Source organism: Plectrocnemia conspersa, unplaced genomic scaffold, assembly GCF_051122295.1.
Source record: "Plectrocnemia conspersa isolate PC_06_02 unplaced genomic scaffold, ASM5112229v1 ptg000010l, whole genome shotgun sequence".
In the NCBI taxonomy this organism is placed as follows: Eukaryota; Metazoa; Arthropoda; class Insecta; order Trichoptera; family Polycentropodidae; genus Plectrocnemia; species Plectrocnemia conspersa.
The window spans coordinates 10,982,804-10,996,200 of NW_028277174.1; the positions used below are offsets into that span (position 1 = coordinate 10,982,804).

At 28.0% G+C, this 13,397-nt stretch overlaps 1 protein-coding gene across 1 annotated transcript in view; it reads right to left on the reverse strand.

The window, feature by feature from the left end:
* Positions 1-13,397, reverse strand: part of LOC148230610 (lysosomal alpha-glucosidase-like) — a 43,480-nt gene that overhangs the window by 2,276 nt on the left and 27,807 nt on the right. Inside the window, exons 5-6 of the mRNA XM_088194648.1 lie at positions 8,369-8,632; positions 1,248-2,036 (exon numbers count right to left, since the gene is read on the reverse strand). Of these exons, the coding sequence (XP_088050774.1) occupies positions 1,248-2,036; positions 8,369-8,632 (1,053 nt within the window). The remainder of the gene's footprint in view (positions 1-1,247; positions 2,037-8,368; positions 8,633-13,397) is intronic.

Here is a 13,397-nt window from a genome sequence, read left to right on the forward strand (position 1 = left end):
TTAGTTGTAATGTCATTCTTAAATTCGGATCAAAATATTTCGTTATACTGAGATCAGTCTTCGTTACAATGAAAACATTTTGCATGAAAGTTTTTCGGTGACAAATTGAAGATTCGTTATACTGGAAATTCCGTATTCGTTACAAAGAGATTTTATTGTATTTTCAAGGCGATTAAAAATGAAGATCTTAGGAAAACTATGACTTTAATTCAAGATCTGTGGTAAAAAAACGTATTTTATATTATTATTTCTATAATATGACACGTGCTTTTGTTCTCTGGTTATTTTTACATCAAGTGGCCTAACCAAAAGTTCAACTTTTTATGCATGAGATGAGAATCTTAGAATCTGATGTTGTGATTTTGCATATCTACGCTAATCTTAATTACTTCAATGCAGATAACCAATTTTTTAAACTAAAGTAAAGCAGATAACACAAGTTTGGTTATGATGTTACATTTTTATTAAAAGGTTTTGAATATTTCTCTATGTTTTGCTTCCAAAATAGCAAAATACCCAAAGCGGCTACTTTTTTATTATTTTACGGTAGGTAAATAAATAAAAAAATATATTATTAATTTAAATTCTAGTCATTGTGTTGTCGAAAATATTATGACTGATTCAAAATCTGACTATTGAGCCACGAGATTTATGTATGTGGATAAGGATAAGCTGAAAACTGTAGGAAAACATCTCTAACTACCCGTAAATTAGCAGCAATGTGTGACGTTACTATTCCAATCATATTAAACCATTAAAAACTATTTGGCAAGATATATAAGCTGTACAAATGGGTGCCGCATTAATTAATTATACAAGCGTTAGAAGAGAAATTGGGTAAAACCTTTCGTTACTGTCACTGCATAAAGGCGAACCATTTATACATCTTATTGTTACGTGTGATGATAAATGGATTATTTTAATAATGCACAATGGTTAGAAAAAGGATAAGTGGCTAAACACAATTTTATTTTGATTAAATAATAATTGTAAACGTAGTGCCATAAATACTGAAATGACTATGATTTTTATCTGTCTGTATTTAATATCCTTATACACGTCTGCATTTAAAGTAATATGGATCTGTAAACCAATTTATTAATATCATAGTATTCTATTCACACACTTTCTACGTATGCATATATCAAAGAATCTAAAATATTAAAATATATTATATTGATTAAGCATTGATTTATTGAGAGATGATCTACGCAAAATCCGATAGCGTTAATGATTGCAATAATTACCTCTTGGACTGGAATAATATATCCTCCCCTTAAAAACATGGCCACGTCCGTTTCCGAAGTCGGGATCTCCATCCATCCCGAATCGCTATCTGGAATTTTGAATCCACCCCATAAATCATACCACGTCTGATTGAGGGGCATGTACGCGCCTACACTTGATTGTGAACCGTCGAAATTGGGTACAACCATCACGGCCTCGCCCACCATGTACTGTTCGTCGATTAGAAAAGCGTCCTGGATATAATAAAAATCGTAATACATCGCTCTGAGCAATGGCTCGTTTTTGTTCAGCACTGTATAGTAATAAGGCATGAGCTTGTATCTGGTCCTGATGGCGTTCACAATAGACTGTTTAGCAAATCCGGTGAAAGCGAACGGATCCCTTCTAACGTTGTTTGATTGTACATAGAATATTGGAACTGTGATGGATGCCAGATACCATTTGATGCATAAAAGCTCAAAATTGGATACATCTGGAGAATCCCCGCAAACTGGAGAGCTCTGCACATAAACACCTGCCATCGAATTGGCGACGAGTTTCTTAAAGGTACTCTTCATTCCGTCCCAAGATGTAATCACATTTTGCAAATGGTGCCCTATTCCGTCTCCGGTGGAAGCGCTCGAAGACATTATGAACGTTTCGTGTGTTAAGGGCGACGAATCTAATATATCCTTTATGGCCCTGGCGTGGTTCGATCCATAAAGATTGTGGGAATGCATGTGTCGTATGTTTTCGTCTGGATTCCTGGCGTTCCACGGTATCGATTTGCACAAGGTCGTGTTGATGGCCTGAAAGAGAATAATATAAAGTTAGTTGAAACGGAAAAAAACATACATAACCGAAAACAGATTATTTTACTTATAAAAGTCTGACATGAAATATTTAAATTATTAAATTATATACATATTTTCATCTTCGAAAAGTAAAATAGTACAATTCATATCATGAAAATTATACGAATATTAAAATCAAACTCAATTCATGCCACCGATAATACGGTGATAGTAATGCCTTTAGTTTGCTTTTAATTTCAAACACTACTAACTTTGAAGCCGATTATATCAAAACATGCGTTTGTTGATTTGCTCCTTAATCTCCGTAATACCAAATAACTGGGAGATTGATATTATCAAATTTCACCCAATCTTAAGTAAGATCTTAATGATAGTTCATATATCAAATATCCTAATATTAGATAATAACTACGAAATAACAGTCAATAGAGCAGTATATGTGAGTGTATGTATATCTATTATATTATGAATTAATTCTAATATAATATATACATATATGATATATAGATTAAGTGGCTTTACTTATATATTAATTACTATAAATGTACATAATTCGTGTAGATATTTTTGACACTAAACATGAAACAAATATCGTAATTTTTAATTGCTCTAACGAGAAAATAGTCGTTTGAATCTATAATTTTATGGAATAATTCAAAAACATAAAATTATGTAAAAAACATATGTTAACTGTAGATTTGTTTTAAGATTTAATAATAAAATATCACTGCTCTTATCTGCCTTTTCCAGCTACCAAAGATGTTCCTGTGATGATTTTTTGTGTAATATTTTTTCAATCAACTATTTTTTTTTGTGATTGCTCATGTAACATTTTATCTTAAATATAAGAAACATATATGTATATAAAATTATATGCTAAATATAATTTTGATTAAATATACTTTTATCGACATAATACTTCAAAAATCATTTTAATTTACTATAACAAACTAATTTTAATTAATTAATAATAATAATTAACTACAAATAATATAAGTAAAACTCAGATATCATTTTTCAGTATCTTAGGTTTTTTATATATAATATTATGATTATTTTTATGAAAATTGGTACTGCCCTTTTGTAATAATTTTCTGGCTTAGAATTAAAACCATAAAAGCCGATTTCAGTTATTCTAGTTAATTGGACATTTTTCACATAAAAAAATTCATTGAAAGAAACAAGTAGTAGTCGGAAGAGGCTGCAATAAAACTTCGTAACAAGGTTGCAGATTTAATCCTGAATCAATCTAGCAGTGTTTTGTTATGTTGGAGGATATTTTTTTGCCTATTCACTTAAAATGTTCTCTCTTTACTCAGTGCAATACTCAATCGACTTAAAACTTTACTATTCACTTCCGTATAACCTTGTTTTAACACTTAAGTAAATAATACCCTTGTAATCCTACCATAAATAAAGAAAATAATTTTTAGGGTGCAATCCAAATTTGGGAATCGCCCTTTCTGCGTAAGATAGCCACTGTTTTTTTTAGTCACAAAGGACCCATTTTTTGTCCCTATTGATCTGATTTTAAAGAAATAGTTGTATCTCTTATTTTTTCCGCAAAACAATACAAATGTATCTTGTTGTTTTATAGTAATCAGATAATTCATATATGTGTAATAAACTACAGAGTATCGACCTTGTTTGCTAATTCTTCGTTAGATATGCCTCAATTTAAACCTGTTTGACTTTTTCATCCCCCAAGTTATGTAGTCCACTTCAATACACATCTATAAAATTAAAAACATGTATGTTGCTATAATATGTTACCATCATTTTTTGTAGCAGATGATGCATTTATTTTCATATTAAATTCATACAATATGCAGCTCCGTAGAAATTTATTTGAAGGATACTCATTATTCCAAGATCAATCAACACAAAAACTTGAAAAGGCGTTTTTCTACTCAATGCGAAGGTACTACTATTTTCTAAAATTATTTTCAATAACTGTATGTTAAAAAATCGAGATTATTTCTAGGTACTAGTAACTTTCCTTACGAATATTTCAAAATACGAGTGATTTTTTTTTAATTTGACTCGACATGCAATAATTTGTATTACGAGAAAAATAAAATAAAATATTTCGTAACTTTTAGGTATTAACCATTTCAATTGCCATTAATCCATTTTAATTTTTCCCATTAAATTGGCTGACATTTAAATTTATTTCAATGGAGAAAATTGATTTTACATAGTTACGAGCTTCATCACGGAACGAAATCAACTCGTAATTCAAAGCACCACTGTACTATCACATTTAAAGTTTTATTTTTGCATTTAAATTTTATTTTTAAAAAAAATAGTTTAATCAATTTTTTTGTATTCTTTTGTAATATCATCGGCATGATATGTACAGTCTCTGACCGCTTTTTCTAATGCAATATTAAATGATATACATGCGAGTAAATCGCCCTAACTAAGATCTTGGAAGGTATGGAAGCTATCAGAAAGGTCATCAGAGAACTCTAAAATGTATATTTTTTTCAATTTTTCTATATATATATATATGTATATAAGTAAACAAAGTATTAGTTTCAGAAGCTGAAAAAATGTATATTTTGAGATATAAATTTACTTGTTTTTTTATTAATAATTCAGCGCAAATATTTAATGAAAAATATTAAAGAAATACATCGTTTGATCTTAATAGACCATACGTATAATATTACGAGACAATCGCGCTGATTTTTTTTAATAAAACACGCATCTTTGAATACTATTTGCTTATATATTAACTCTCAAAGGGAATTCCATCTTGTGATGAAATTTTCTTGACACTCGACTTTAATGTAACGCATATCAACTATGGTAAATATTCAACTGTACGGCAACACCCACGTAAAACTGTATTATTAATTTAGTTCTAAATAAAATTAAATAGCAAAAACTATAATTTAATAGCCATCATGATGCATTGAAGAAACCTGTTAAAAAGCATAATAGTCAGATTTGTAACATAAAATGTAATCAAATAATTGAATGCAGTGTTTAGCTGCTTTAAATTAGTATCATCCATTTAATTAACTGATATTAGCTTTGAACCTGGTAAATGTATTAAACTTTTTCGCTTTTTCGTCTGCGAGGTAATTGGATAAATTTTTGCTTTGAGTGGCCGCCAAAGTTTTTCATTTTATTTATCACGTCTCGTTCACAATCTCACATTTTTTATTCATCCACCTTATGATGTTTTACCGGTTTACATTATTTTTTTATTATTTCAAGCGTGAACGTGTTGTACAAAAATAATGCAAATAAAATTGGCCATGCGTGAAGATATGAACCATTGTATGCTACGCAAATACGATCAAGAGTGTAAATTCTAAATATATTATAAAAACATGCTAGCGTATATGTTAGATTAAATATTTTTCATTGAACAAAATAAATGCTGAAGCGTGAAAATATATTTTATTCAGACATTAAAATTATGAGTGATACTTGAATATTTTTTCATAAGGATAATATACTACAAATTATACAAATAACTCAAATGTAGATATAATTCATAAAATAAAAGTAATAGTAAATTAAATAATCGATCAACACATTTACTCTCCAGACACGTGTCAAACTTTTTCTCTAGCTTCAAGTTAGAATTGTTAATGAAATTTAATAAAACATTTTAAAACTCTTCAAAAGAGTGCTCAGGAGTTAATATTAATTTTAACATTAAAATAATAATTAATAACACAAATTTCATTAAAATGTAATTATTACTCAAGAGATTATAAAGAAGCCTACTTGCTAATGGATAAATAAATTATTGTTTATTTTATAAAATAGTTTCAGATTCGTTGAGAAATCCAGAGATAGTTTTAATTATCCAAGTCGAAATTGTGTTAAACATCGAACGAATTGCTTGTACAAGTCAAAAGAAACAACCTGAGTACGAATCTAAAGACTAAAAGCTTGAAATTGTATTATCATATCATATTAGTATATATAATACTCATTAATTTATACGATGAAGAGGTACCAATAGAAAAAGCATAATAAAATGCAGAATAAACATACTTATTTAATTAAAATAATATTTTAATTTATTTAGCAGCTTAATTAATGGTTCGTTTTCATTATTTTATATAATATTTTACTTTTTAACAACCGCCGTAATATGACCGGAGATTAATGAGTTTTCGTTTCGCGGAAGTTAAATTAAACTTCCGAAATCTAATTTAGCAAAACAAAGCGAAAAAATATGCTTAACTGAAAAACAATGCCTTTTTAAATGAACTAAGCCACTTATATACGAACTTTACATAAACAACTTACTAACTGTTAATTAAATTTAACTATGATACATAAAATTCTACGAACATAAAATTTTAGTTATTGCATCGTAGTCGTAAATATGTTAATTGAGTTACTCCTTGTCACTGTCACTTTGTACGTGTGTTAGCATATTAATTAACATTTAAATTTTACATTTTGTGCAAATTTAATACACAAATATAAACTACATTTATAATTATATATGTACTTATTTAGTATCCATATTGTACATATGTACGATCTGTATTGTACATATATTGTTGTACAACTTAATTATTATTATTTAAAAGCTTGTCATAACTATGAATTACCATCATTACATGGTTACACCTACATGTATTTGCCATTTTTGTGCTCTTAGAAAATTAAGATATTAGTACCTCTTTAAAAAAAAATTCAAAATTGCTGAAGAGTTTTCATTAAAAGTTTTTCATATGAGAAAAAAATATTTGAATCGTGAATGTAATAAATATTTTCTTTGAACTACTCTTGATGCTCAACTCAATTATGGTTAAATCAAGTTTCATAAACTTGTATCCCTTAGCTTCTAGAGTCCTTATATAATATTATATTTACTTTCTCATCAAACACATTTTTACATTCGTATAGGAACATTTCAGCATTAATATATGTAAATGCATTAAAAATATGCAAATTCTGCTAATGCCCTATTTTTGTCTAAAATACTATTACTTATACATTTTAATAAATATCTTATTATAAACAAATATTTGAGATGTATTGCTTACTAATATTTAACTTATTTTAATATTAGTTAGCTCAGGTTTATAATATGTTAAGTATATATATACAGCTGGTTTTCTATAGAAAACTTCGCCGATAACAAACATGTTGACAGATTTAAGATCAACATGTATAACAGAAAAAAACATCTATTGCGATAAAATATTTTAGGCATAATCATGACATTTTGATCGAACTGTTTTATTGAACCTTTTTTACTAAAGACTAATTTTGTCGGCTCTCCTTTATCTTCAGCAATTATGACGGGTATCCTAATTTTGACAAAAAAATATTTTAAATTTTAATCAATAAGCCAAATTATTACAAGCTGTTCAATATTGTATAATTTAATTTAAATATTTAGGATTTTTTAAGACGATGCCCCATATTAATAAATCAAAGTGAACATGCTACTAAAAACTTTTGAGAGGATGCGTCAAAGATGGAAAGTATATTTTCTATTTTAATGGCTTTGTTAAAGTTGAATTCTTTCAAAGAAACATTACATCTTAGGGTCTGCAAATAATTCGATTATAAGTTAACTTCAAAGCTTTTCAAAGCTGATGAAAAATTACTTAAATTTCAATGACATACTTGTGGGAATCTGGATCAGTAAAATAATTTAGTAAAATATAAAATAATTCATTTATTTAAAAGAACATCTAAGGAGTAAAATTATCAACAAATAGTACGATTTCCACGAAAAGCAATTGACGATACATCGACTAGTGTTAATGCTATATACAGTAGCCCCTCAATAACACGGTAATTGGGGACGTGCTATTTTGGTGCCGGTTACTTTATATAGTAGGATATCTCTCCACACACGCCTGATTCGTACGTACGTATTGCAAAAAAATCTAAGAGTATTTTACCCCCAATAATATAGCATTTTAAGTAGTAGATACCAACGAATAAGTTACATTGCTATTTTCACACAAATAATAATAATTCACGTAACAACACTAATCAACTATTTTTAGGTATTAAAGACTATGTTTAAAACAACTTCAAATTTTAATTTCAATTAGGAGTGCTTTTATACTGTATGGTGTTTAATCTGTGATTTAAAAAGGCATCTATAAATTTAGTTAGAGTTGTGACCATTATTTAAATATTTTTATAGGGTTGACAACCATCATTTAAACCATAATACTTTACGTCTACATTTCGTCACGTATTATATAAATAAAATAATATTGCAATTTAACTAAAAACATCTCTATCCTCCTTGTTAAAATGTTTAAAACTTTCGTGGCCTGTATATTTGAGTCTATCTAATATAACCAAATAGACATACTAACCTCTGTTACGTACGGCAAATCCACGTTACAGTCGCTCGAGTCCAGGTCGTTCTCAGGAGAATTGTCTTTTAACACGACTGAGCTAAAAAAGGTAGCTAGTGGCCAAGTATCGTTGAACCATTGCTTGGTAGCATCCATTGAGTAATCAGGATATACGACCGTGCTGCCAAACAGCATCCCTTTGTACTCCTCGTCTAAATACGGGTCCATTATCATCATTCCGCTAGTAGTGACATTTATGCCGGTCTTTTCATTGAAGGAAACCTGAAAAATACATACACGTGAAACGTTAATTGCGTCACATTGTAAAAAAGGGGGTTGTAAACATAAAGCCAATTAGTTAAAGTCAATGACTAAAAAATATAAATATTGAATAAATGGATAGATAAAAGTTAGCTATTGTTTTTTTTATTATAAACTGTTATACATACAATATTTAGTAAATTATTAAAATGCAAATAATTTTACTCAAACCTCGAAGATCTGATTAAAACATATTACGCAATTATTTCGGTACAATTTTTCACAAGATTGTATAGAAAAACGGAATTTCTAAGGATTTTATTAAAGTTAGTATGAAAAGTGCCGTAAGCGTGTACGAAAGATTAGTTGTTGAATGAAACTTATTAGTTATTGGGTAATGCAAAAAGTTTTCCAAGATCATTTGGAGCTTTTCTCGTGAGATTTTAACTATAATCCCACGACTGTTTAGTCTAATGAGACTTATAAAAACATTTACTAAATCGGGCTGATATATATGATTACTTTGTTACACTTTCTAACATTAAGATTTCATACTATTCCAGCAAAATTAAGACCATTTAAGTCTGACTATCTCCGAGCTTTTTTGAGCTCCGACATTGAAATTGTTTAATAAATTGTAAATTATAAATATAATATAAATATTAAATTATTCGCACAATGTTAAAATTTATAATATTTAACTGATCAAGTTAAATCTCACTTAAGTGAAATTATAATGTCTAAATAAAAGCGTATAGCAAAAATTAAAAAGTTTATGTTATAAGCTACCGTTTTATAAATTAAGCTAAGGATTTATTGACCATGCAGCGTAAAATCAATATTTTACTTACAAATTGTAGTACTTTTTTTAAAGTATATATCAAGATTAATTCATAAATTCTTTAAAAATTGCAAAAGTGTACTTCCATGTGCAGTAAAAATCTGTTGGATACTGTACAAAAAATTGACATTAATTTAATAAAAATATTAGAGGTTTAATTGGTCGCTTTGAAGTTTATGTTAGAATATACAAGGTGCAGCCCAAAAGTTATTGTTCTGATATTTTATTTTATTCTATTTTTTTGTGAATACCAAAGACAAATGCATATGTCTAATTTGCAATGAAGTGGTGTCTATTTTAAAAGAATGTAATATAAAACGACACTACACTATAAAACATGCGACAAAATATGACATATTTCAAGAGCATTTGCGAAAGAAAAACCTCGAGAAGCTTACCTAAAACGTAAAAAATCAACAATAAAAATACATTTGTGGTTAGGCAAGTTTTCGATTTAGTCAAATTATAACTGAATATAGCATCTGGAAGACAGATGTTTTTCTTTATAACAACCTTACATAATAATTCATTACGAAACAAAAAACACGAAATAAATCGTGTAACACCCAAGAACTTGAGGAACGCTCCCCAGATTTTTTAAGCCTTTTAATATATTTATATTTATAGCTCATATTTATACAATGTAATTATGATTTTTGAACCGCATTTTATCGTTCAGTATTATTGTACACATCGGTAAATATCCAGGACACATATTAATGGTTCGTTGAAGGGTCTGTAATTTAATGGGCAAGGTTTAACAGTACGGCCATTGCCTTCTCTCACTTTTAAAAAAATTTAATGAAAGTCTCGACTCTGTAAAAAACTTTTCTGTAAACATTACCATTGCAAATTGTAAGAAGCGCCTTTTATAACCTTTTTGAATTAAATTCTACGAATATCGGTATAATATTATAATTATTCAATAAACCTTTATATCAAATAGCTGCGATGTTTAATTGGCTGAATAAGTCACACAATTCGACATCAAAACCTGAAAGAATATATATTATTGATTAAAAGCACGATATATAAACGGTGTAAGTTGAACTATTTTTATATCCAGTGGCGTCCCATGCATAAATAAAATTAAAAGATTTAAAAAAATATTTAATAAGATATCATATGAAAAAAATAACTTTGTTACTTCATAAAAATACATTACATACAAAAAAAAATTTTATGCAATGTATTTTTATGAAGTATAAATTTTTTTTTTATTATTATATATTTTTAATTCCGATTTATCATGAAAGATTATGTATTTTTAGCTTTTCTTAATCCCGCAGATGAATTATGCGATGGTATGATTTAATAAAAAAGATCAAGATCGGCTCATATATATCTAGATTCAGCTATCATTATTATGAATGACAACATGGTAATTTAGATATTACACTATATGCATTTATAATCATTTGAGTAGTTAAATCACCGACGGATGAAATGGATTTCATGAATCATTCTCTTTTGTGTTAAATTATGGACACAAATAACAGAAATTACCTAGGAGTATTTCCCTGCAATTTATTTGCAAATTTACTGAAGAAATGTAAGTATGATTTATGAGACGTAAGCCACGAGAATATAATATATATATATATATATATACCACAAAGTAGAAACATAATATATGTATGATACATAAAGGGAGTGTGCATAAAAACATGTTATATGAAACTTTTAATCTCCTTTTTATCCAAAAACGTCAGTGAAAGCAATATACGACCATTTATAATTAGTCCAGAGTATCAATAACGCAACGCTGGACATGTTTCCAATATATAACTGTATATTTATTATTGACAAGGGAACCGGATTTCCGGAAGCATATTAACGCTTCTGAAAAAGAACAGAATAGAAATAATTTTATTTAATGTCTAATTAAGTAGTCCGTAATATGTACCATGAATTACGACAAAAGTTCAAATTTCGTAACTGCCGATTACGGGTAACGTAATTAGGCATCCGGGTCTTATCCATTACGTTACAGGAAAACGTGACAAATTATAATTATTTGCGTACGCATATAAGCTAGTGCAATATAGAAACGGTTAGACTTTCACAAATATCTAAAGTATTATTATGCAATATATACCTGAAATATGCTAATTTATGTAAGCGTTTTAAAGCAATAAATTATTCATTAAATTATGATAATATAAATTAAACAACTGCTATACATAGCACTATCTAAGTTTTAAATTTTAAATGTTAAAATTTCTAGAAAGATATTTGTAATTCTAGCAGCCAAGTCAGCGCAAAAATTATTTGTCTTAATATGAAAAAATTATTTTTACTGTTATTTCTACATCTACATACTTTTATCAGTATAATATATTTTACAATAGCATCCAAAAAACAATTCTTTATATACTCGGCAACCAACAACAATCGATTGTATATTTAAATGATTGTTAAAATATTAACATAGAATCCTTGAAATTGACTAGCAATTAGGACTGTAAGTAAGGAAGCATATGTGTATTTAATATCTGTATTTCGATATTTTTCAATTGATTTATTAATACAGGTTTATTTAAATTCTGTCAACAGTAAAAAATAATCATATAGCATATTTATAATACACAAAAATAGAGCTTTAATTTTTAATAAAAATATCGTCAAATCGTTTATTTTCACAATATTTACTAAAATATTTGTATTTAATAAAATAATATAAAGCAAAATATAAACATTGAGAAATTAAACTAAAATCATCTCTATAGTAGTTTTAATACTATATGGCAGACTCATTATTAATTTATATTTAACGCTGTTAACAAATGACATTTTGAACTTAAGCTTTAGTAATTATGCAACCTTCGTTCTTGTAATAATATATAAAGACACGAAATTCGCATTGGGCAAGAAACAGTTTGTTGCGACATAACAATACCGAAATTCCAGAATTTTGTATAATACCAGTATCAAAACTATATTTTTATTTAATATTTTGTAAATTTTATTACCAACATTTTTTATGTGCATTCTTATTATTTTTTGCAAATTGTTTAAAGGCAATATGGAATGCTTATGGTATATACTTTTCTCTTCGCTTAGTAACTTTTTTCTTTTTTTAGACACTTGCGGAAGAAAATATAAAATTTATAAAATAGCACATATATATTGAAATGTAGCTGTTGTTATCAGGTGGCGAAGCCCAAAAAGCTCGGAATGGGAAAGTCTTTGCTGGAGTATCGTGTTAAATTATTGTCGGCATGTCATCTTGTGATAATTCTGGACTATCCGTTGATGTGTCTTGTGCTGTAAATGCGCCTTCTTCCGTCTGCTTCTACCCGTTTGTCTGCTTGTTTGCATCTCTGTGCCCTAGTGTCTCATATTTTATATGTTGTTTCAAACAAGCTCCAGATAATCACATATGAAAATATTGGCGAGCCAATTGACTCGTTTCTTTGACATATCCACGAAATATGTTAACGTATTACTAGTCAAACTTGTAAGGCTACTTTTGGCAATTGTTAACAATGAGAGTAAAAATAATTATATACATTTTTTACAGAGTAAAATGCATTGTCAATTGCACATCGTTTCCAAACAAAGGGTAGTTTTCACCTCAGAACAGATGTGATAATAGCTGGTCCATGAAATATTATCAATTAATAATGCAACTGTTTAATAACCGATTTTTTTTTATTTTAGGCCTTACTTTCGAGTTGATATTTCATTTCATTCGTTCTAAATGGTCATAAATCATTTTTTTAATTATGCAGTTGATTGAAACTACCACAATATTTTAATAAAGGTTAGCCATTATTACTTTTGTTTATGCATAAGACATTGCTAATAAGGTTCTAATTCTGTTTCTTACAGTACATAGAATCGAAACATATGTTATGATAGCTGAATACTCACATAAACAATAAATTACAGTTATGAAATCAGATAGCGATTTTTTTTTATAATTACATATATCATCTCTGT